Raw genomic sequence first — 23600 nt, 5'->3', positions numbered from 1 at the left:
CTCTCTTCATATTTCACAACATTTGTGCAAAATGGTGACAACGTTTGAGCCTTGTATTGTACTCGGTCTTCCTAAAACAAACACACTCGCGCACAAGCAGTGCGGCTACCTGGGAACAGGCTCCCAATCGGGTCCTGGACACGCTGAGCTGCAGAGCCCTATGGGAAACCGCCACTCAATATACGGTGGACTAGGAGCGAAAGGAATTTTCCCACGGACAGATTAAAAGGTGGACAAACGCGGGGCAGCCTTCCTTGACCAGCCTCTTGTGTCTGTTCAAAATCTCAACACCCATGTGTGTGCACACACACTTCTGAGGAAGACCAGACCCACAGAACTCATGCCGTGGGGTTTGGGAGACTCCAAGAGGGGGACAGAACAATTGGCCCCAGGGCCAGACAGTGGGTGCCAACGTCCACTTCCGCCTAGGTCAGGGCTCTCCAACGTTGACAAGCGCAGCATAATGGCTGGGAAATTCTGGGGGTCTTAATTAAAGTTGCCAACTTCAGGAGCCCCCCACCTGCGATCAGTGCTTCCTTCCACAAGCGGTCAAACTCAATGTCAAAAGAACAAAGTCCCCGAGAGAAGTGACACAGGACCACCCTGGGCTGTCCAGCAGGGTCCCCCTCCCCTCTGCCTCACTCTCGGGGCCGAAAGACCCCACCGGTCACTTCCCCCTCCTCAGCCTGAGTCCACTTTTGTGCCAGGCCATCCCGCAGGAGGGGCCCCTCCAAGGACTCTCTGGGCACTCCAGGCAGCCTTTCATGGTTCACACCGGAGTCACCTTGCCCTGGGTCTTGGTCACGCAGCTGACCGGTGGGTCCCAGTCCTGTTCTTTGTTGGGGAGGGCCTGGGCGCCTTGGGAGAAAAGTCCATCCAAAGCCAAACCAGTTTGGCCAGCAGTTCAGGAGAACGAAACTCGGCTGAACAGTTTTGGGTCAAGAGGTCAAGGGCCGCCTTGCAGGTTCAGTGAGGAACAAGGTTTTCTGGCCGCTGCTGGCTCAAACCTCCCACCCTCCCTGAGCAGCCTCGGATTCAGCAGAGCCTGGGACAGTTGGGAAGTCTGACCAGGGCAGACGGGAAGGTCTGAGCAACGCAGAGGAAGAGACACGAGGGCAGCAATGGGGGGAGGGGGGGCTCTTAACACGAGGGGCCTCCTGCCCAGCCCTCCAACGCGGCACGACCTCCAGGGACCCCCTGCCCGCAATGGGTAACCACACGGTTTGCAGGCAAGGCTACTTTTAATGGCAGGCCAGCTGCGGTCTTGGGGGGCAAAGCAGGGCTGGGGGGCAGCTGCTTCTCTGTCTGGGCACCGGAGTCCCAAGGTCCTTGCTCGCTCGGGGAAGGCGCTGCTGGCGTGGTCAGCCAGTCCCTCCTGTCCGGCGGGGGGGCTGCTAGGAGAGCTCGAAGCCCGTGTTCATGCTGATGGCGTAGCGCAGCTTCTCCCGCAGGACGCTCTTCTTGCTGTAGTTGGGAAGCTTCAGGAGGTTGAAGCAGGTGGAGGAGGTGGGCAGCCGGCCCCCGGGCTCCTTCTTCCGGATGGTGAAGAACCCCCGCAGGACGCTGCCCAGAGTGTCCCCCGTGTCCTGGAAGGCAGGCAGGAGTAAGGGGGGGGGGCTCCCCTGCCTCTCCTTCCCCTGCCCTGCCAGGAATGCCGGCCACCGGGCATCTCAGGTTGGTTTTCCAGAGGTTGAGTTAATCATTGGTACGTTCTGATTTCACTTGTGGGTCATCTAGAGGCCCTAGGGCAGGGACGGGGAGCGTGCGTGCCCACACCCATACTTCTATGCCTGGGGAGAGTGAAAACTGCTTCCCCCACCACCCCACAGAGATCCTCTGGACGCTGGAGATGGTCTGTTTCCCAACTTCTGGTGGGCCCAGTAGGCTCGTGTTTCACCCGCCCCAGGCTCCAAAGGAGGGTAAAACCGCCCCCCACCATCCCCAGGGAAATGGGTGGCATACAAATCGAATGAATGAAGGAATGAATGAATGGAGGGAGGGAGGGAGGGAGGGAGATACATTTTGCCTGGGGACACGAGCACAAGCTTGGGAGGCACCGTCCCTGCCCCACCACCAGCCACGCACCTGGTCATCTGACACTTCCACGCACCGGATGGAGAAGGGGGGCTTGAGGTAGACGAAGCCCAGGAGTGGCGGCCGGGAGCAACTGGTCACAAACTGAAAGGGAACCGGAGAAGGGGAGGGCAGTGGCCCCTATGGGCCTGCAGAGGAGGGGCTGCCCCACTGGGGGTGGGATTGCAGCTCTTGGCCTGGGGGTTTGGGGAAGGCCACTGGGGGGGGGGTGTTCCCTTGGCCTTCCTCCAAACAACACCCCCCACCCCCCCACCCCCGGATTGGAATCCTCCCTGCTGGCTGCACAGAGACACTTTACCTTGAGAAACATGGCTCTTTCCTCGGGGCTGAAATCGTGGGCAAGGACGTCCCACAGCCAGATGATGACCCGGTGGCTGCCGTGGAAGCCCCCGTAGTAGACCGTGTGCTTCCTGGAGGGAACGAAAGGGGTCAGGCGGGGCACAGGGTTACATAGAAACCTAAGATGGACAGCAGAAAAACTCCCAGCAGACGTGGTTGGTCAATGCACAGTCACTGAATTCAAACATGCCTGGGATAAACATAGATCCATCCTGAGGCAGGAAGTAGTATAAGGGCAGACGAGGTGGACCAGGGGGCCTTTTTCTGCTGTCAATCTTCCATCTGGGCAGGCTCTGGGCAGAGACCTTAGAAAGGAAGTCTGCCCTTATGCTGTTCCCTGCATAAGGGCAGACTTCCTTCCCCAGATCTCTGCCCAGACCCTGCCCAGATGGAAGATTGACAGCAGAAAATCTTCAGAGAGGGGCGGCTTACAAATCTAATAAATTATTATTATTAAATTATTATTTATTAGATTTGTATGCTGCCCCTCTCCGAAGGCATTTTATCTCAGGATGGATCTATGTTTATCCCAGGCATGTTTATATTCAGTGACTGTGGATTGACCAACCACGTCTGCTGGGAGTTTGTTCCAAGCATCTACTACTCTGTCAGTCAAATAATATTTTCTCATGTTGCTTCTGATCTTCCCCCCAACTGACCTCTGATTGTGCCCCCTTGTTCTTGTGGTCACTTTCCTATTAAAAACACTTCCCTCCTGAACCTCATTTAACCCTTGAACGTATTTAAATGTTTCGATCATGTCCCCCCTTTCCCTTCTGACCTCCAGACTCTACAGATGGAGTCCATGAAGTCTTTCCTGATACGTTTTATGCTTAAGACCTTCCACCATCCTTGTAGCCCGTCTTTGGACCCGTTTAATTCTATCCATCTCTTTTTGTAGCTGAGGCCTCCAGAACTGGACACAGTATTATTCCAAGTGGGGTCTCCCCAGCGCTCTATACAACGGGATCACAATCTCCCTCTTCCTGCTTGTGATACCTCTAGCTATGCAGCCAAGATATTGATAAAGTTGGAGGGGTCGAGGCTTTGGGCCCGGCCTTACTTCAGGTCCTCCAGGTCAATCTCAGCGTTGTCGCCCGATATCAGCCGCTGCAACTCGGGCGCGGAGAAGACCCGGATCCACTCGGGTTTTATTATGGACCGGAACCCAGCGATGAAGGCGGCCGTCTGGTTCTTGATCTGGGTGTGCATGCGGAAGTGGGCCATCAGGTGGATGTAGCTGATCCTGGCCAGGGAGAGGAAGCCGGGGGGGGCGAGAGCTGAGCTCCCCGGAAAGGCCGTTCCCCCCCAAGCCGTCCGGGGACGAGGGCCAGAGCCAGCCCAGGGGCCTTGGGGGACAGGTGGGGAGGCCAGCCAAGCCAGGCTTACTTGTTCTCGTTGGTCACGGGGATGGTCTTCCCTCCCGGAATGAGTTCGTGGCACACAAGCTGGAAAGGGAGGAATGGAGGGGGGGGGGGAGGAAAAAAGGAATCAGCTGTTCCTGCAGGAACGGGGAGGGGACAAGGCCGCAGCCGGTCACTCCGGGAAAGCAGGTGCCGCCAGAGGGTCCTCAGAGCCTACCTGGCCCATCACGTCCTCATCGTAGGAGAGGGTGAGGCCCAGGTCGCTGGTGTCACCTTCATAGCGCTGCAGGGGGACGAGAAAGCGGCTCCGTTGCTAAGCGGTGGCAGGCAGGACCCGCTTGACCCTTGCTTGGCCTCAAGAGAGAAACCCTGCCCCAAGGGAAGGCCCACTCTGCCCCTTACAAGCCCCCCACCCCCAGCACAGCAGAATAGCCCCTGTGTGCCACTTTCGAGTTTTAACTACTTTTAGATTTTAATGGATTCAAGATATTATATGTTGTGAGCTGCCCCGAGTCTTCTGAGAGGGGGGGCGTAGAAATCCAATTAATAATAACCATATTGTGCCCCCCCACCCCCAATGTGTGAGGAGGGGAACCACCAGGGGCTTTGCTAGGCATCGACTGCCCCGGGGACCAAAGGAAGGCCGCCAGAACTGGGAGTGGACCTTGATGGAGGTCAGGTTCTTATAGAACTCTGAATCCAAGGAGGGCAGTTCGTCCACGGAGCTGTAGAAGACGCTGTGATGATGGCCGAGCAGCTGGCTCAAGAAGAAGGAGGCAAAGGGGACGTCCACCACAATTCCCTGGGAAGGAGAGGGAATTATCTGAATTGAGCCACTGCCCAAGTAGGGGACCTCGTGGCCCCCGCACCCCTAGCACCGACTGCGATGCAGACGCTTGGGCAAGGAGGCAAGGCAGCTCTGGCAGCACCCAGGGCCTCCCCCCCCAGAAGACGGAGGGCAGGGAGGGGGGCTGAGGGAGAGCGGCCCAGCTACCAGAACCCACAACCTCCCAGGCAGCCCCGGAGCCCATCGTCCCCTCCTGGGCTGCAGACCCGGCCCACCTCGTACACGGCCTTGCCCAGCATCTTCCCAACAAACTCGAAGAGCTGCAGGAAGTTCTCGTGGATGTAGGCGGTGGGGGAGGGGTACAGCCGCTCGTCCCCACTGGTGGTCTGTGCCGGAAAGAGAGCAGGGGGGGCAGAGCTGAGCTGAGAAGCTCAAGGCCCCAGAGCCCAGCCCCCCACCCAGATCCCAGCCCCGGAGCGGCTACCTTGAAGAGGTTGAGGGCTGGGTCAAAGACCTTCTTGATGATCTCCTCCAGGAACTCCTTGAAGACACCGTCCTGGTCGATGCCCGCTTCGTCCATGCCCAGGTCGTTCACAAACTTCACCCGGATGACCCCCTTCATGGCGTTCTGGGACAGCTGGCGCAGCTGCTCGTAGCCGTCCTGAGAGGGAGGGGCAGGGGGGGTCAAGGGGGGGAGGCGAAGGGGAGGGGCGCCCGAGAGCCCCCCGCCCACCAGCCCAGGCCCTCCCCTCCCTCTCGCTCACCTCCAGCATGCGGGACCGGCGGATGGTGATGTGGGTGACGTGAGGGGACGCAGAGCTCGTCTCCACCAGGCCCAGCTGCTCCTTCTCTTTGGTGACCATGTTCCGGAAGAGAAGGACCCGCTGATTTCGGGGGGGGGGGGGGGGGGGGGACACGACACAAAACGTGGCTTAGTCCTGCTGGGCTTCCCCAGGGGAGACCTCGCCCAAAGACCCCCCCCCCCCCCGAGGATCAAGAGGCCTCATTTCCCACCTCCACCTTGGGCCTACCTCCCCACCGGTCAGCCCTGGCCGGTCCCCTCCTCGGCCCCCTCCCCCAGGCTCAGTGCCCACTCACATTTTTGTGGGGGACGACGTGCGGGATGTGTTGCAGGACCAGCTGGGCCCGCTTGCGGTCTTTGTCCAGTTCCTGGAAGAGCAGGTTGGGCTTCAGGTCCCTAAACAACACGACACACGCGGTAGGGTCAGCCGGAGGGCCAGAGGCCAGACTGACCTTCCATGACGGACCAGCTGTTCTGTCCCGGGGCTGCGCAGACCGAAAACCCAGCAGGGACCCACACGCTGGTGTTTTCAATCAACCTCTTCATACGGAAAGCATCACAGCCGCCCCGAATCTAATATATTATTATTATTATTATTAATTATTATTCTGCAAGCCCAATTCATGCGAGTTCCTCTTGGCAGCTTCTCAGTGAGGGGAGGTAAAAGATAAGAGTTCAGCGTCTAGCCGGCTGCTGAAGGTCAAAGCTAACTGCACGTTCCTTCATGAGATAAAGAGTCTCCAGTTTCACTGACTCACACTTACAACTTCCCACAGACAGGGCACTTTTACTGCAAGGATTTCAGCAGGGAAATAACAGTTGGCTGGCGTAACCTGGCTGAAACCTCAAACGTCAACCGACTCCATTACAAAAGGTTGAAACTCCAAATTCCCCAGCAGCCACCCTTAAATACTTATGGGGAGTGGTCCACAATTCCCTAGAGTTACAAACTACACACGACTTCCTTTTCCCATACAAGTATTCTTGTCTTTTTCTTAGGCTCCTGGTCTTCCTCCTCCTCCTCCTCCAAGTCAGACCCTGCTGTCATTGGCACCTCTGCCACCTCTGGTGGTCCTTCAGGGTCATCTGGGTCTGTTTCTCTCTCACTCTCTGCCTCTGCAGGCAAGACCCCTGGCCCAGGGTATCTAGATGGGCCGGGCTCATCCTCCTCAGAGTTTTATCATGTCCAGAGTCGGTCGAGGAGCACTCACAACTGATCGGAGGGCCAGGAAGCAGAACCCACGAAGGGGCCAACCCAGCAAGGGAAGGGCGCTTACTTGCGCAGCCAGTGGTCTTCGGGAGCGAAGCGCCGCCGGCAGTCCCTCTCGTAGAGGACCATCAGCCAGTTGTGGACCGAGTGGAAGAGCTCCAGGGTTTCCCCCTTGGCATTCTCTGCGGCCGAGAGAAAGGCAACAGCCACTCTGAGAGGGGGGTCTCCCCAGAAGCACAACCAGCCCCCCCCCCGGTCAAAGAGGAGGGGGCAGAGGGCGTGGCAGGGGGGGGGCTTACCCAGAATCCCATCCCAGATCATCTTAAAGACAAAGGAGTTCAGGAAAGAGGAGATGGTCACCAGCTCCTCCAGCTTGAAGGAGATCTGCTCCTCGTAGACTTCGATGTCGTCCAGGATCCTGGGGGAGGATGGAGGGATGAAGGCTGCACTCTTATCCACACGGGGGCGGGGGGGTTGCGCTCTCTCAGGGGCCCTTTTGCCCCCCCCCCCGCCAACCTACGTGATCAGGTGGCGCGAGCAGTCGCAGAAGAGCATCAGCATCGCCAGCAGCCGCCTGGACTCCTCGGTGTGGTTGTTCAAGCACTCCAGGAAGACCTTCAGCCCCCCCTGGGGGCCCAGCTCGCAGATGAGGGCCCAGAGCTTGGGCAGGAGGTCGTCCAGGTACGTCAGGCCTGCAAGGAGAGCGAGGAGGTCGGGCCCCCTGGGAAGGCCTAGCCAATCCCCCTCCCCCTCTCCACACACACACACCATCAACCACAAGGGTAAAAGGATGGAGCCCACACACTCAGTCTTCTCTGGGTCCCATCGGCTAAGCAGTGTCGCCTGGCGGGGCCGCAGGGGGAGGGCCTTCTCTGTGGTGGCCCCAGCTCCCTCCTGAGATCCATGCTGCCCCCACCCTACTGGCTTTCTGGAAAGCCCTGCCTGGGGCCGTGATCAATCGACACACCTGTAAATCCGGCCATGACAAGACTGCTTGATTGTATTAAATGGGATTTTATATTGTTTTAAAATTGTTTCTCTTTCCCAGAGCCCTTCGGCAATGGGCGGCATACAAAATTTAATTTACAAAATAAAATAAAATAAAGAAGGCAGCCTGACAGGGAAGGAGGGAGGGCAGCTTTGACCCATATCTCTTCAGCAGGTGACCTGGTGGAGGCCCCCAAACCGACCTGTGAGGATCTGCAGCCGGATCTGCGTCAGGGTGGTGAGGGCCATCTGGTAGAGGACACAGATGCTGCACACCTTCTGCACCTCCGCCGAGTCCACCCTCTTGCCCCCGATGGGCTTGAGGATGTTGCGGACGGCGGTCGACTTCTGGAAGGCCCGTCTGAAGAGGCCTGGCGGGGGGGAGAAGCAAGGCGGGACGGAGCCCGAGAGAGACCGGCTCTAACTGCGGTCCCTTTAAGACCGAGGGGGACTGCAACTCCCAGAATTCCTCAGCGGTGGGATTCTGGGAACTGAAGTCCACCAATACTGACTGGAGCATTCTTCAAGCTTCCTTCCTTCCTTCCTTTGATTGTTTAATGCCGTCCTTCTCATTAGACTCAGGGTGGCTTATAATATGTTAACAATAGCCCTTTTTTTTCACAGAGCCAGCCTCTTGCCCCCCCAAAATCCAGGTCCTCATTTGACACCCCCCCCCAGAAGGATGGATGGCTGAGTCAACCTTGAGCCGGTGGTGAGAGTTGAACCGCTGCCCTTCCGATCTAGTGGCCTTCAGTGGCCTGCAGTACAGCACTCTACCTGTTGCACCACCTCGGCTCATAATCATGTCAGTTTGGGACTCACTGACCCCGAAACAACACAGGGACACCACACACCCCCGTGGAGGATGCTGCTCATTGTCTGCTACTCACTCTTGACGGGCAGGCTGTTCTGTGGGGAGGGGGCTGGCTGGCTCTGCCGAGAAGCCTCTTGGCTCTCCAGGAGCTTCTTGCTGAGCACGTCGCTGAAGAGGATGCGGATCATGTGGGACCCCCAGAGGTGCTGCAGCTGCTTGGTGAGCAACGGCATCGACTCGTTCAAGCTGAGGGGGGAGGAAGAGGAGGAGGAGGAGGGAGCGGCTGTGGCCGGGAACCGAGAGGGTCAAGCCCAGCGCCTCCAGGGGGTCTCAGAGGTTCAAGGAAGGACCCTCCGGTTCTTTTGACTTTTTCCATTATTGGACTTTTCCTTTCCAGCTTATGAACATTTTTTCTTCTGGTTGGGAAGAGGCAGCCGGGGCTTTCAGTCACTTTCAGGGAGTGGAGGGGGGGGGGAAGGGGATCTAAGGGCATGTTGGAATCCGCAAGAGAAAGATGGAATTATTTTAATCAGCTCAGAGGAAACCAACGTGGAATTCACTCAGGAGAAACTCTGGGTGTCTAGGTCAGTGTGTCCCAACCTCCCCAGCCAGCAGAATCCTGGGAGTTGAAGTCCAAATACCTTCAAGCTGCCCAGGTTGGGAAACACTGGCCAGATGAGAAAATTAGAGGTGGAGGTTGGGAGGTCTGACGAATACCGGAAGTAATTAATTTGGAACTATTAATTTTAATAGTTTTAGTTTTATATGTGTTACTAATCTGATATTGTTTTTATCGTAACCTGAAGGGATTTGGAAATGTATTTTGTATGTTTTGTTTGTTTAGATTGTTTTTTTATATGTAAAAAGTTAATATTCTTTTTTAAAAAAGAAAGAAAAAAATTGTACAGAGGAAAAAATAAAAAAATTTACACACACACACGCACACACAAAAAGGACATTCTAGCGAAGGCATTTCCGCTGCCTTGGCACTTTCAGGGCCTGCTCACCCGTAGTCGACCGTCTGGGAGAACCAGCCCAGGAGCGGGTGCCAGTGGGTGAGGTTGGACTTCTTCTGCGCGACGTACTTCTGGCAGTAGCAGAGCATGTGGGTCAGGACGCTGACAAAGGGGGCCGTCTCCTCCTGCAGCACCTTCTCGTTCAGCGAACCCAAGTAGATGAGGTTGCCTGGGGAACAGCAGCCACCGCAGCATCCTACACCAGCCCGGCCCCCAAAGTCTGCCCCCAAAGCCAGGCAGGGCGCAGAGGGCCACAACTACGGCTGCGGAAGGGATGCTTTATGGCCGGACCCTGCCTGGACCTTAGGAGGAGGGAGAAGACTCTCTTTGGAGGGCAACCTGGTCTCCCTGATCCCCCCAGCTCATTCTCCCTTGCGGAATGACAGGGCTGGAAGGGGCCTCGGAGGTCTTCTAGTCCAACCCCCTGCTTAGGCAGGAGACCCTCCACTACTTCAGACAGAGGGTTATCTAACATCTCCCAGTGTTGGAGCATTCACAACCTCTGTTGGCAGGCTGTTCCACGTATTAATTGTTCTGACTGTCAGGAAATTTCTCCTTAGTTCTAAGTGGCTTCTCTCCTTGTTTAGTTTCCACCCATTGCTTCCTGTTCTACCCTCAGGTGCTTTGGAGAATAGCCTGACTCCTTCTTCTTTGGGGCAATAACCCCTGACGTATTGGACTATTGCTCTCCTGTCTCCCCTGGTCCTTCTTCTCATTCAACTAGCCATGTCCAGTTCCTGCACCCGTCCTTCCTCTGTTTGAGCCTCCAGTCTCCTAACGGTCTGATACTCTGCAGGCTACGTGCGAACCCTGGCCCCAGGCCACCGGAGGTCTTACCCAGGAGGCAGAGCGTGTGGCTCCCTTCCAGACACACGCAGACGTCTCGGCACGGCTCCTCCCGGCTCAAGAAGAGCAGGAACCTGCGCAGGAGACCCTGGGATTCCACCACTGCCAAGCGCTGAAAGGAAAGCGGGCGTTTCACCCGCGGAGCCTCAGAGAGACACAGACGGAGCCCACTCCTCAGCCCCCCGGGTCTTCCCAAAGTTTTCTCTGCCTGCCTGGCTCTGGCCGAGAGGGGGAAGCCACCAGGCCCGGGAGATTTCCTGCCAGCATTCTGTACAGTGGTGTGCAAGCAACGGACATCTTTTCACACCTCCTGAAAAGCCCCAGCCCTGATTGACAGGGATAAAATCCAGGACGATCCATACAGGCAAAAACTGAGACGGCCTGAACAACTCTGTAGAGAAGGCTTTCTCGGCCTTTCCGACTCTGTCTGGCCTAGGATTCCACAAAGTCCGTCCCCCCCTTCCCCCAAAAAACCCCTTTTCATTAAGTTACTGCGGATTCTTCTCATTCACATCCAGCAAAGGATCTTCTCTGGCTTGGACCTTCTCTGGCTTGGCCCATACCTTCAAAACTGGGCAAGGAGTCTCTGAGAGTCAGGAACCAATCAAGCTCTAACTGTCTCCTGCAAAAGCCCCCTCCCCTCTGACTCCTCTTTTATGCCCTATATGTAGATTTCAACTCCCCAAATCTACAGCCAGTAGAGACCTTCGGAGTTGAAGTAGCTGTGGTCCACCAGCAGCCAGCAGAGTTGGCAGCAGATTCGGACAGTGAGGAGGTTTGGGGGGAATATGGGCCATTCATCGCCCACCTGTGGCCTTCCTCCCAAGTCGACCCTTGTTCCTCAGCTGCCTGGCAGCTCTGCGCATGCGCACTCTGGGAAGAAGCCCCAGCTGTTCCTCGGCCTCATTGGTGCCTGACCCCGAAGGCAGCTGATAACTGTCAGGTGGCCCTGGCGCCCTCTCTGCCTTGGATGCAGAGCCCTCGTCAGAGCCTCCCCCAGACTCCAGGACTGACTGGCCCATATTCCCCCCAAACCTCCTCACTGTCCGAATCTGCTGCCAACTCTGCTGGTCGCTGGTGAACCACAACAACTTCAACTCCGAAGCTCTCTGCTGGCTGTAGATTTTGGGAGTTGAAATCTACATATACATCTTACACTTGGGCCAAGGCTGAGAAACCTGCTGGTGAGGATGCAGGCCAACCAGGACCAATTCTGGAATCCTAGAAAAAGGGGGCTCCACACGGGTCCCCTCCTCTTTTCGTCCCGCCTGGACAGGACCTGCCTACCTCCGGGGCAAGTGTTGCGAGATGGCTCATGATGGCTGGCACGGACATGATGTGGATCAAGAAGGACCGCAAGAGATTGTCAGAAAACTGAGCCGCAATGACCGGTCTGGGGGAGAGGGAAATATATCACAAGGGTTTCCGAGAGGTCCAGAGTTCCTTAAAAGAATCCCTGAGTGGCCACTTCAGCCGTTTGTCTTACCGCAGCGCAAGAGAAAAAGCCGCTGTTAAGGTCCCTTTGGAGAAAGAAGGTTGAGACCTTGCCAGGCCGTTGGTCAGCAAAATCTGGGAGGGGAAACGGTTGAAAATACATTTAAGGGTCAAGAGCAGGGGCCCCCAGGCTGGCAATTTCAAGACTTTCAACTCCCAGAGAGTTCCCAGCCTCCACAAGGCTCAAAGTTGCCAAGGTTGGAGAGCCTTGTTCCAAATGAGGAAGTCATAGCCGGGGGCAGGGGGGGCGGGAATCCCCATGAAGCTCTTTCCATCCTTTTTTTTCCTGCGAGGAGACCAGAGACCAACACACCTGGAGCACAGAGTAGAAGCCTTTCTGGTTGAGGTGTCCCATGACATTTGCACAGATGTGACTCATAGCATGGCGGAGGGCTTCTCCTGCAGAGAGAAGGACTCAGCTGCAACTCTTCCCTTCGTGGCCAGACACCCCACTCCCACCAAGAGCCCCCCAAAGCTGGGGGAAGGCAGGGAGGGGATCTGTTTCAGCAACTAGAAGCAATCGAGAGGTGTGGTCTCCTTCGAGTTTACACCCCAAGCCTCTAGGATTTATACTTGGATGAGCAGCTTAAGAGACATTGTTAGGCTAAATAGTTTTTAAAATATATATTTTTAAAAATTCAATCAGCAAATGTTTTTTAAAAATGACATAAAATAAGCCGCCAAGTGGAAAGCTCCCGACACAAGCAACAAGGCCTTAGCCTCACCCTCCCTCCCAGGGAAAAGATTTGTGGCTCAAAGGCTGCATAATTTATATAAGGAAAAGCTGCCAAACAGCCACTCTCTGCGGTCAAGAGGACATCCACGCTTGGCAAACCAATAGGACCAAGCTAGCAGAAAAGAAGAAACAAGAGGCACTTTTTGGCAAACCAAGCAACGTCTAGATCAGAGGTCTTTAAACTTATGGCAACTTTTAAGACCTGTGGACTTTGACTCCCAGAATCCTCCAGCTGGCTGAAGTATTCTGGGAGTTGAAGTCCACCAGTCTTAAAGTTGCCAAGTTTGAAGAGCCCTGATCTAGAGGCAGAATTCTGCAAACCTACCTTTTCCCTGGAGGAGTTTCCAGGTGGAGACGTCCGTAAAAGTCACCAGCATCGTGAGGTGCAAATTTACCAGTTTTGAATCTTGCAAGATGTCTGGCTAGAAAAACGAAGCCCCAGAAAGTTGAAAAGGGAACAGACTGCAAAGCTAAGAGCAGGGTGGGGGGTGGGGGGGGTTACCCCTAAAAAATTCTGTGCCCCAGAGACTGGGCCTCTCTGCACCTTCAGCAGCTTCAGAAATTCACAGCAGATCCACAGCACGTCCTTCACTTGCTGGATCCACAGGAGAGTGAGCTCCTTGGAGAGTGCGAGGGATACGTACCACACCTGCAAAACCAAAAGGCCCCCGGAGTAAATTGGCCCCCAGTGGGGGGGGGAAAGTCCCCCTCTTTTCACTAGATTGCGAGGTCAAAGGGCAAAATGCCACAAACAGTCACACATAGTCCCGGGTAAAGCTTTAATAATAATAATAATAATTAAGCTCCGAGAGGAATATCATATCGGGTGTGTGTCCACCCTCGTGAGTCGGACCCTGAACTATTTGAGTCAGGTCCATGGCTGTCATGGTGGCCATGACCTCCTGTGCCAATCCAGAGGAACCGGCGAGTGATGGTAGATTGAAGTCCCCCAGGACAATAAGTCCGGGGAACTCCACCGCCAACCCAGCCACCTCTTCGAGTAGCACAGGCAGGGCTTGTGACACGCAGCTGGGAGGCAGGTACATGAGTAACAAGCCCACCTGAACCCCTGAACCCAACTTCACCAGGAGGGACTCACAACCCACAATCTCAGGGGCAACAAGTCTACGCAGGCAAAGGCTCTCCCTGGCTACAATAGCCACTCCCCCCCCCTTCCCTGGGGTCGAGGCTGATGCCATATCTGAAACCCGGCTGGGCATAATTCCGAGAGAGGAACTCCTCCCTCTGGGCCCAGCCAGGTTTCAGTCACACATGCCAGATCGGCCTCCTCATCCAGGATCAGATCCCGGATGAGGAGAGCTTTGTTAGCTACTGATCTGGCATTGAGCAGCAGCTAAATATAATTTAGCTGTGGCTTTGTCATTTAAAAAGTTCCTTGTGTCTCTTTTGGTTCTGGAAAACTACACAGCCAAACGCACAGGTGTGCACCTTCACCCCGTGGAAAGTGACCCTGCTTACCTTCGGATCGCTTTCCGCCTCCATGCTGCTGAGGATGCAGCGGCACAGCTGTTCAAACCTCTGCAGGGCGCAAGAGACAGACTGGGGGTGAGATGAGATCGGCCTTTGCCAAGAACTAAAGAAGCTCTTGAAGTGCTTCTTTCCTCCGCTTGTTGTCCAAGGGCAGCCAGGAGGGATTCTTCCGTGCCAGAACTGGGCAACCAAGGGACCCGCCCTCTACGGGTGCCCCCTCCTCACCAAGGCTCAGAGGCGCTGTACCTCTTTGTCCTGAGGGAGTTTGAAAACAAAGAGCAGCTTCCGGGAGATTCTGAAGAGCGAAAGGGCCGTCTTCTTGGCAGGACCGCTGGGGTGAAAGAAGTCGTCCACCTCGCTCCTGGGCCAGAGGGGAGAAGAAACAAGGAGGTTCCAGCTGGCAAGGCCTTGAGTTTGGATCCAGGGATCCAGGAGGCTGCTGGGGCTGCGTCTCTCGCCTCAGATGACCTCCCTGGCCTCTTGTTCTGGGACTGGAGGATTTCACGGGTGGCAACAGATGATTGTTCCATGTGTCCAGGTACCTGCTGCAGGCGAAGTTTCATCCCATCCATAGTTCTACGCACCTGATTTTCCGCTGCAGCCGACAGCGGCACAGAAACCTTCGGACAAGGGCCTGAATCCGCACGGCCGCCTGATCCCGTTCCTTCTGCCCCCGGCGCTCCTCCCGGGCCTGCCGGGCTTTGTCCAGGAACTCGGCCTTGGATGACTGGGCTGCGCTGAACATTTTGGCCTCTGCCAACAAAAGACCAAGGAGGGAAGACCTGAAGCAGCAGCCCCCAGACCTTTGCGTGCGGTCCAGGAAAGGCTGCTCGGACGGTCCCCCAGGGGAGGGGGAGGTGGCTCTGGTGTGGGGCTCACCCAGGCGGGTGTGTTTCTGCAGAAGAGCCTGGAGGTCACCTGTGGACACACATGGTTCACCCTCGCTCCAAACTGCAGCTTCTTCTGGCTATTGGGGAGAGCAACCAGTTCATGCTAGGCAGCTTCCCATCACACCTCTTGGCTGCTTCCAAACGCTGCTGCTTCCGCTGGGCTCCTCAGGTGGACACGCTGCAAGGACGGAAGGAAGGAAGGAAGGAGAGAGAGGGAAGGAGGAGAGAAAGCAGAGGAGAGAAGGAAAGAATGGAAGGAAGGAAAGAAAAGAGAGGGGGGGAAGGAGGCTCCTGATTGACCTGCCCAGCAAGGGAGTCTCGGGGGGTGGGGGGGGAGCCCACCTCTCCCAGCACCAGCCCAGTTGGGGAAGGGGTCTCCTGGGGGTCCGCGGGGGGGGCAGGCCGGAGGGGCACAGACCCCCCCCCCCTCCGCGCGAGAGGCGCCCCGCCTGTCCTACCTGGCAGGGGGCGCGTGGGCGGCGAGTCCCTCCCGGGTGACGGGGGCTCCGGCCGGGCTGCGGGGCTGCTACGGGTCGAGGTCCTGGACGGCGCGCCCCCCCCATCCCTCGGCCCTCCCCCCGCCGAGCGCCCGCGGAACTCCCAGGACCATAGAGTCAGGCCGGCAGTGCCGCTTCCGGCCGTTGCAGCGGAAGCGCCTCCGAAGGGCGCCGCCCGCCCGGAAACGCGTCCCGCCAGGCCGAGTTCCGACCTGGGCCCAGGCTCCTCCCCCGCCACCCTGCGTCACCCGCTCCTTGCCCCGCCCGGGAGGACCGTCTGGCCCAGGGGAGGCGGGAGCGTCGCGCGGCTGTTCATGGTGAGGGGGGGGCGCCGGAGGGGGGGGAGGGAGGGGGGGGGAATCCTGGCCGCCCCTCTCCCTCCCTCCCCCCTCCCTCTCGGGGGCCTCATCTTCACCCGCCCAGTGAGGAAGGAGGGAGCGGGGGGGGGGAGTTTGGCGGGGGGAGAGGCAGCGGGGTCCCCAGGGGCATCTAGTCGGTCCCCGCGGGGAAAGGGCGGGGGTCGCCGCTCGCTTTTCTCGGTGTCTTTTCCCCGCCCGCTTCCGCCTTCCGCCCGGCCTCCTCGGGGTCCCCGCTGGGGAAGCGCCCTGGCCAGGGGGGGAGGGAGGGGGGGGGTCTTCGGCCTTCGGGTGGGGGGGGGACAGGAGCCTCCCTCCTGAATTGCAGGGAGGACGGGGGGTGGACTCTCCTACGAGGCCCCCGCCAAGGTCCCGGGATTCCTGCTCTGGAGAGTTGCGGTGGGGGGGGGGCTCGCCCCCATGGGGGGGGTGTCAAACGGAGCCCCCTTTGGCCCCTCTGCTCCTTCAGGAGGCCTTGTTAAAATTATTTTTATTTTCATGAAGAGAGTTGGAAGGGACCTGGCAGGTCATCTAGTCCAACCCCCTGCTTGGGCAGCAGACCCTCCCTCATTTGCTGGCTGGGGAATTCTGAGAGTTGAAGTCCAGATATCTTCAAGTGGCCAAGGTTGGGAAAACACTGTCCTACATGACGCTAGTCCCGGGGAAGGCCAAGTTGGCTCTATTTAGGACTTGTGGACTTCAACTCCCAGAATTCCTGAGCTGGCATGATTGGCTGAGGAATGCTGGGAGTTGAAGTCCACAAGTCCTAGAAGAGGCAGCTTGGCCTTAGTCCGATAGCAGTCCAGTCTTTTCATGGCCACTGTCCCTCTAGGGCTGTGGGCTAACACACATGCTCCCCCCTGGCCCTCCTGGGCTCCTGGCCTTCGCTCCCCCCCCCCCCCTGAAGGCTCTCTGCCGCCCTTGCAGGAAGAGATGTCCGGAGAGACAGTGGTGAGCACCACCGTGCCAGCAGCCACCACCCGCACCACGTCCTTCAAAAGCGGCAGCCCCAGCTCCAAGTATGTCAAGCTGAACATTGGGGGTGGCCTGTACTACACCACCATGCAGACGCTGACCAAGCAGGACACCATGCTCAAGGCCATGTTCAGCGGCCGGATGGAGGTCCTCACCGACAGTGAAGGTAAAGGAGACGGGGGGACAGGAGGGGGTCCACTCTTGCAAGGGAGGGAGGGGAGGCTTTGGGGTCAAGGGGGCATCTGGCCACACTCCAGAGCGGCCTGGGTCCCCAGGAGGTGGAACCCCACGTGCTGCTGCTGCCACTGGCTTCAACAGGTGTTCATTCCCGGGGGGGGGGGAGGGTGTTTCCAGTAGGGGGGGGCTGCCAACCGCCTGTCCAGTTCTTGTGATCAAACTCCTCCTGCCGTTTCTCCTGGGCACAAATGGCCAGGAGGAAGAGTTTCCAAATACCGTGTTTCCCCAAAAGTAAGACAGTGTCTTACTTTCTTTTTATCCCCAAAAGCCCCACTATGTCTTACTTTTGGGGTATGTCTTATATTGGAAAAAAATTGTCGAATTTTTTGTTTTAACCATAAAATTAACATTTAGACGCGGTGACTTATGGAGGGGGGGCGGCGCGGAAGTGGGCAGGAGGCGGTGCGCAGCTAGATGAGAGGGAGGCGGCAATACCCCCGTGTTTCCCCGAAAGTAAGACATATGTCTTACTTTCGGGGTATGGCTTATATTAGCCGACCCCCCTGAAACCCCCGATACGTCTTACAATCGGGGGTGTCTTACTATCGGGGAAACAGGGTAGTGCTCTGAATTTATTTACTTTATTTCTTTTGCTGTGTCTGGTTAGGTCCCATCAGCCAGACAATGTCGTTTGGCGGGACCTAGGGGAAGAGCCTTCTCAGTGGTGGCCACGGCCTCTGGAATCGGCTCCCCCTGGAGATTTGTATTGCCCCCACCCTCCTCACCTTCCGCAAGAGTCTGAAGACTCACTTATGTAGCCAGGTTTGGGGCGATTAGATCTTGGCCCGCTGGCCAATAAATGTGGTGTAAGGCTGCGATTGAATTGTTTGATTGATTTTAATATACTGGGTTTTTAGCATACATAGTTTTTTTAATTAATTAGATTTGTTTTGTATTCACTGTTTTATGTTGTATCCTGTGAGCCACCCCGGGGCTTTGGGGAGGGGTGGCATACAAATCTAAATAATAATAATAATAATAATAACAATAACAACAAACAACAACAACAAACAACAATAATAATAATAATAATAATAATAATAACAACAACAACAACAACAACATGTTCCATCATTGCACAATCTCTGAGAGTTTTAAGAGACTGCTTGGAAAAAGTCGAGTCTGGTTTTGAGTGGCCCAGCAGGGGGAAGTCTGGGGGTGGGCAGGGGGGAAACGAGAGGAGACGGGTGTTTGAAGCTTCACTTTGTCGTAAAAGTAAAGTAGAGAGATATGCAGCACAATAACCTTTGTGCAATCTCAAGGGAAATTGATTGATTGTCTGCAATTGTTTGATGAGGGAAACTGGGAGAAGAGAATCTCAATGGAAGAGATTTTTCAACCGTTTGTTTGCATTTGAGGATTTAAAACTAAGAGGAAGGAACAGGGTCAACTGTCAAAAGTTACTACAGTTTGACTCCAAAACCCCCAAACCAACAACCATGACTTCTGGTTACAGTGGAAGGAAATTCACAGCTTGCGCAATTGAGAGCCTGATCGGATTTTAGCTGCTTAAGCCCCTTAATTTGAGACTGGCCGGGCATTCTTTGGCCAGCCCAGCCCTTATTTGTCAAAGACCAGCGGCCGCCTTACGTCTCCCCCCCCCCCCTTGACATTCTTGTGTCTCTGCCCACAAAGGAGTTGAGCTCATGGAAACGGTGGCGCCCTTGTGAGAGATGTGGACTCTTCCCAGCTGGCTGGCTTGAGGCTGCCGGCCCCCCAGGAAGCCAAGCTATTGGATTGGATTGTTATATATTGGATTGTTATATGCTGTTTTTATTACTGTTGTTAGCCGCCCCGAGTCTTTTGATATAATAATAATAATAATAATAATAATAATAATAATAACAACAACAACAACAACAAAACAATAATGATAATAATAATAATAATAATGATAATAATAATAATAATAATAATAATAATAATAATAATCTGCTGCAAGTTAAAACAAGCCAGGGATCGGATTAGGGTTCGCGTGGACTCTTCGCTCCTTCCAATCGTGGCCACGTTTTCTGTCTCTTCCAGGCTGGATTTTGATTGACAGGTGTGGCAAGCACTTTGGGACCATCTTAAACTACCTGCGCGATGGGGCCGTGCCCCTCCCAGAGAGCCGGCGGGACATTGAGGAGCTGCTGGCTGAGGCCAAGTACTACCTAGTCCAAGGCCTGGTGGACGAGTGCCAGGCTGCCCTCCAGGTAATTCTGCTCAGGGCAGGGGCAGCCTTTCCGCCGTGCTCTGCTGCCCCCCATGGACCCCTCTGATGGGGAGCGAGTGGATGAGGCTGCCACCTAGAGGTGGGAGGGTGAAGTGCAGCCTTGTGGGGCTGGAGACACCCCCTCCCCTATTGCTGTTGGTGCTTCTAAGGCGGTGGTTCTCAAACCTATTAATACCGCGACCCCTTAATACGGTTCCTCATGTTGTGGTGACCCCCATCCATAAGTCTAGTGCCAGTTCTCCCAAAAGAGCTTTAAGTGATTGGCAGGAAGGTCAGAGAGTGTAAACACATGCTCCAAGGCGCCAGGATAGAAGCTTTAGCCCCCAACTCCATGGGGAATTGGCCTTTTCCCCCCAGGGTCTTCTTAGACCAGTGTTTCTCAACCCTGGCCACTTGAAGATATCTAGACCTCAACTCCCAGAATTCGCTGGCTGGGGAATTCTGGGAGTTGAAGTCCAGATATCTTCAAGTGGCCAAGGTTGGGAAACACTCTCTTAGGCGACCCCTGTGAAACGGTCATTTGACCCCCCCCAAAGGTGTCCTGACTCCCAGGTTGAGAGCCACTGTAATCTAAGGCATCGTCTCCCAACCTTAACAACTTTAAGACGGACTTCAACTCCCAGAATTCCCCCACATTGTTCTAAAGGAAAACCTTTGCCAGCGACAGAGTCCTCCAGGGTTCCTGAGCTTGGCCAGAGGAGGGGGGCTCGTCCGCGGTGAGCAGCGTCCGGCTTCTGTCTGACCTCGCTTCTTCCCTTCCGATCCGCCCCCTTCTTTCCCCAGAACAAAGATGTCTACGAGCCTTTCTGCAAAGTCCCCATCATCACCTCCTCCAAGGAGGAGCAGAAGCTCATAGCCACCTCCAACAAGGTAAAAGGCCTCGCGTTCAAGGTGGATTCCGAGGCTGGGGGGGGGGGGGTCTTCCAGTCATTCCTAGTGACTCTGTCTCCCCCTTAGAGCCAGGAGAGGAATCGTCATCCCCTTCCTCCAGGTCTTCACAGTGACCAACTCTGGGAGTGGGGACGGGGACAGCGGGTCTCCAGATGTTTGCCTCTGCAGTTCCAGCCATCCCCTGTAGGGCAGGGGTAGGCAAAGTGGGCTCATCTATAACTTGTGGACTTCAACTCCCAGAATTCCTGAGCAAACCATGCTAGTTCAGGAATTCTGGGAGTTGAAGTCCATGTGTCCTAGAAGAGGCCAGCTTGCCTTCGACACCTAGTGGCGGCTCATGGAACTGAAGGCCCCTCTCTGCTTTCTGTGTCTTTGGCAGCCGGCAGTTAAATTGCTGTACAACCGAAGCAATAACAAATATTCCTACACCAGGTAAAGTCCCAAGAAGGGGGGGAGAGTTTGGAGAGGGGGCGGGCGGAAAGGAGGGGCAGGAGGCAGCCCGGTGTGTGTGTGTGTGTGTGTGTGTAACTAAGAGCATTGGCCCATCTCTCCCTTCTGGGACCTTTGCCCGCCCCCCCTCCTGCCCCCGCCAGCAATTCGGACGACAACATGCTGAAGAACATCGAGCTCTTTGACAAACTCTCTCTGCGCTTCAACGGGAGGGTCCTGTTCATCAAGGACGTGCTGGGGGACGAGATTTGCTGCTGGTCATTCTACGGGCAAGGACGGAAGATCGCGGAAGTGTGCTGCACCTCGATTGTCTACGCCACCGAGAAGAAGCAGACCAAGGTGAGTGGCTGACTGCCCCTGCCCACCCCCCCCGCCACCCCCCGTTCTGTGCCCGGCCCTGGGAGTGGACCCACCGACTCCAAAGACCCTCAGTTCATAGGAGAATCGAACTCTTTATGGATAAAAACACACGCAGTGAAAAGCAGATTTGAACGGCAAGGAAAAGGGAGCTAAGCACCAACAGAGTCTGGGGACCTCTCTAAGCCCCCTCCCCTTCTGGCATCTGCAGGTGGAGTTCCCGGAAGCCCGGATCTACGAGGAGACCCTCAACATCCTCCTCTACGAAGCCCAGGACGGCCGGGGCCCCGACAATGCGCTGCTGGAGGCCACCGGGGGGGGCGGCCGGGCGCTCCCACCACCTGGAGGAGGACGAGGAGCGCGAGCGCATCGAGAGGGTCCGGCGGATCCACATCAAGCGCCCCGACGACCGCAGCCACATGCACCAGTGAGAGGGGGGGCCTGGACCGCCCTTTTCTGCCCAGAGTATTTTTGGGAATTCACCCGGACAGACTGCCCCACCCCCCCATGCCCCCCCGTGAAGGATTTCGGGGCGCAGGTCCCGGGCTCTGCAGCACTTCTGGGTCCAGCCTGTTTTGGGGAGGGCCAGGCCGCCTCCGCTTGGCTCCTTCCCAGGGAGGGGATGGACAGGGGAGGGGTGGGCAGGAGGACAAAGAGTGGCAGGGTCTCTCCCCCATCTTCACTTCACCCCCGCCCCCCCCCCAGCCCCCCCTTCCAGTCCGAGACCAAAGGCCTCCTCTTCCCAGCAATCTTCCCCTTCTTGCCGTCTCCGCGTGTGTCCTTCATTCAGAGGAGGTCGGTATTCTGGGACCAGCAGCCCCACACCCCACCCCTCGGCCCCTCTGAATTAGGGACCGTTTGTCAAATGGGTAGAACGAAGGTCCCAGGGCCCCAGCAGTGAGGGCCCCCGAGGCGTCTTCTCTCAGGCCCCTCGGAGTCCAGGCACTGAAGCCCCTTGGGTTGGAAAAGGGGCCCAAGGAGGAAGGCGAGGGGGCCGCTTCTGCCTGTGTGCCCCTCCCCACCCTGAAGCCCCCAGGTAGGCGGGAGAGCACCTGGCTGGCCGGAGTCCACAGGACCAGCCTTGCTGCACCAGGCAGGGGGTGAGGCCCCCCTCAAACTCCCCAGCCTTTCTTTCTTCCGCGGCAGAAACCTTATTTGTGAGACTGGGAGTGTGAGTGGCAGCACAAACCCAAAGGTGGAGCTTCGATTAAAATGTCCTGCAAAGTGGTCAGAGCTGCAGACCAAAGTCCGGAATTGGCTTATTCCCGTTTAAAAAAAAAAAAAAGATGTTTTGTTTTGTGTGTTTCAAAGTTTAGGGAGGTCAAGCAGAGTAGCCAAACGGCAACCGTTGAAAGATGCTGAAAACCAAAAGGGTGCTGATCATGTTAGCCGTCCAGGGGAACCCAAGGCGGCCGGATGACCCCTTCCCTGAGATATTTATTTTGCAGGGTTGCAGGCGAGCGAGTCTGTTCCCCAGCTGCTGAATCGGAAAGCGTCTTTGTGGAGGGCTTGGCTGCCCCCCCAGAGGAAAGGGTGGGGTGCCCTGGGCTTCCTCTCTCTCGGGCCCAGGGAGGGGCTCTCGGGCCAGGCTGGTGGAGGGGACAAGCGGTTCCAGGGAGAGGAGCAGCCGTCAAGGGGACCAGCGAGGAAATGTTTCTGGGCCGGGATGACCAGCACCCCCAACCCCAGAGGGAACTGCAGCTGCAAACGTTTGTTCCTTAGGCCAGAGGTCCACAAACTTGGCAACTTTAAGACTTGTGGACTTCAACTCCCAGAATTCTCCAGCCAGCTATGCTGGGAGTTGAAGTCCACAAGTCTTAAAGTTGCCAAGTGTTAGGTCAGAATGCAGAGGAGTGGCTGCCTTGGTCCGAGACTCTCCTTCTGCAATCCGGACTCCAAAACCCATTTGGGCCACAGGAGAAGGTTGCACCCCCGATCACCCCCCCCAGCCCAGCAGTGCCTTCGCTTTCTGGCTCAAGGCAGCCGTGGGTCAACAGACAAGGCCCCCTTCCCCCCCTGCCTTGGTGCCGGGGGCCGAGCCCGGCCTCCCTCGAGCGGTCGGTGCAGAATCACTTCCTCCTCTGTTGACGTGGCTTCTTTTTCTGTTTGTGTGAGTGTGTTACAGCGTTTGACACAGATTTTAAATACAGAAAATAAACGAGACGCGTTTCCTATTCCCAGCTTCTCTCGGCGTCTTTTGGGGCAAAATCAGAGTTTCAGCAGGGAGCAAAACCCAAGAGGGGCGAGAAACAGCACCGAAGCAGGTCCTCAGTTTCTGGGTGGAGGGAGGTGCCAGCAGCCAGTGCCGATAGAAGGTCCATCCCCAGTCCCTGACCTATGCAGCTATGCTGGTCACTGGGCAGTCCGTGTGGATACAAGCATCGGGAGAGAAACTGCGGAGAAGGCGGTGGGGGTGGGAGAGGACACACTAGCTACTGAAAGCCCCGTTTCTCCCACAAGGTTCCTGCCCTCGGCATCACCGGTTGGGCTGCCCAGAAGCTTCCGCCAGGCTGCCCTCCCCTGGGAACACCACCTGCATTGCCCCCCCTCCTCCCAAGGGAGGTCTCTGTGTTAGGGCCGGTTTTGCAGACCCCCTTCAGTCCTCGGGGGGCCTTAGGAGACCTTTTTAAAAGCTGGTCTGGCATTTTAAACAATGTCCCTGGGCTGAGGTGGCTGGGAGATATAAGAACCTAAGAGGAGCCCTGCTGAATGGGCCAAAGCCCCTCGAGTCCAGCCTTCTGTGTCCCAGAGT

The 23600-nt window shown here is 56.4% G+C and overlaps 2 protein-coding genes across 3 annotated transcripts; one reads left to right on the top strand and one right to left on the bottom strand.

Annotated features, from left to right (window-relative positions):
• Positions 1-1222: 1222 nt before the first annotated feature.
• Positions 1223-15453, bottom strand: UBE3B (ubiquitin protein ligase E3B). 2 transcript variants are annotated; one of them, XM_070763346.1, is made up of 28 exons: positions 15329-15453; positions 14860-15048; positions 14565-14733; positions 14227-14341; positions 13969-14028; positions 13034-13138; positions 12815-12911; positions 12067-12152; positions 11746-11828; positions 11547-11652; positions 10251-10371; positions 9405-9582; positions 8474-8643; positions 7787-7954; positions 7117-7288; positions 6896-7014; positions 6664-6778; positions 5683-5782; positions 5349-5468; positions 5069-5245; positions 4860-4970; positions 4462-4599; positions 4015-4080; positions 3823-3881; positions 3497-3679; positions 2393-2504; positions 2086-2178; positions 1223-1586 (listed from the first exon to the last, which is right to left on the bottom strand). In XM_070763346.1, exons 3-28 carry the CDS (start codon positions 14723-14725, stop codon positions 1395-1397), a joined length of 3207 nt encoding a protein of 1068 aa, XP_070619447.1. In that variant the 5' UTR covers positions 14726-14733; positions 14860-15048; positions 15329-15453; the 3' UTR covers positions 1223-1394. The 2 variants fall into 2 exon arrangements, with proteins under 2 accessions (XP_070619447.1, XP_070619448.1); XM_070763347.1 differs by having other exon boundaries at positions 14995-15048; positions 15329-15432.
• Positions 15454-15600: 147 nt separating this feature from the next.
• Positions 15601-23022, top strand: KCTD10 (potassium channel tetramerization domain containing 10). The gene is given in 8 exon segments (XM_070763349.1): positions 15601-15684; positions 16651-16864; positions 18961-19130; positions 19934-20020; positions 20421-20473; positions 20635-20830; positions 21060-21161; positions 21163-23022. Coding segments are annotated over 8 exon segments (942 nt in total). The 5' UTR covers positions 15601-15681; the 3' UTR covers positions 21280-23022.
• Positions 23023-23600: the final 578 nt, after the last annotated feature.

This window comes from Erythrolamprus reginae, chromosome 10 (assembly GCF_031021105.1).
Source record: "Erythrolamprus reginae isolate rEryReg1 chromosome 10, rEryReg1.hap1, whole genome shotgun sequence".
In the NCBI taxonomy this organism is placed as follows: domain Eukaryota; kingdom Metazoa; phylum Chordata; class Lepidosauria; order Squamata; family Dipsadidae; genus Erythrolamprus; species Erythrolamprus reginae.
Note: the sequence above shows the minus strand (reverse complement) of the source record. Positions and strands in the feature narration are given on the sequence as shown.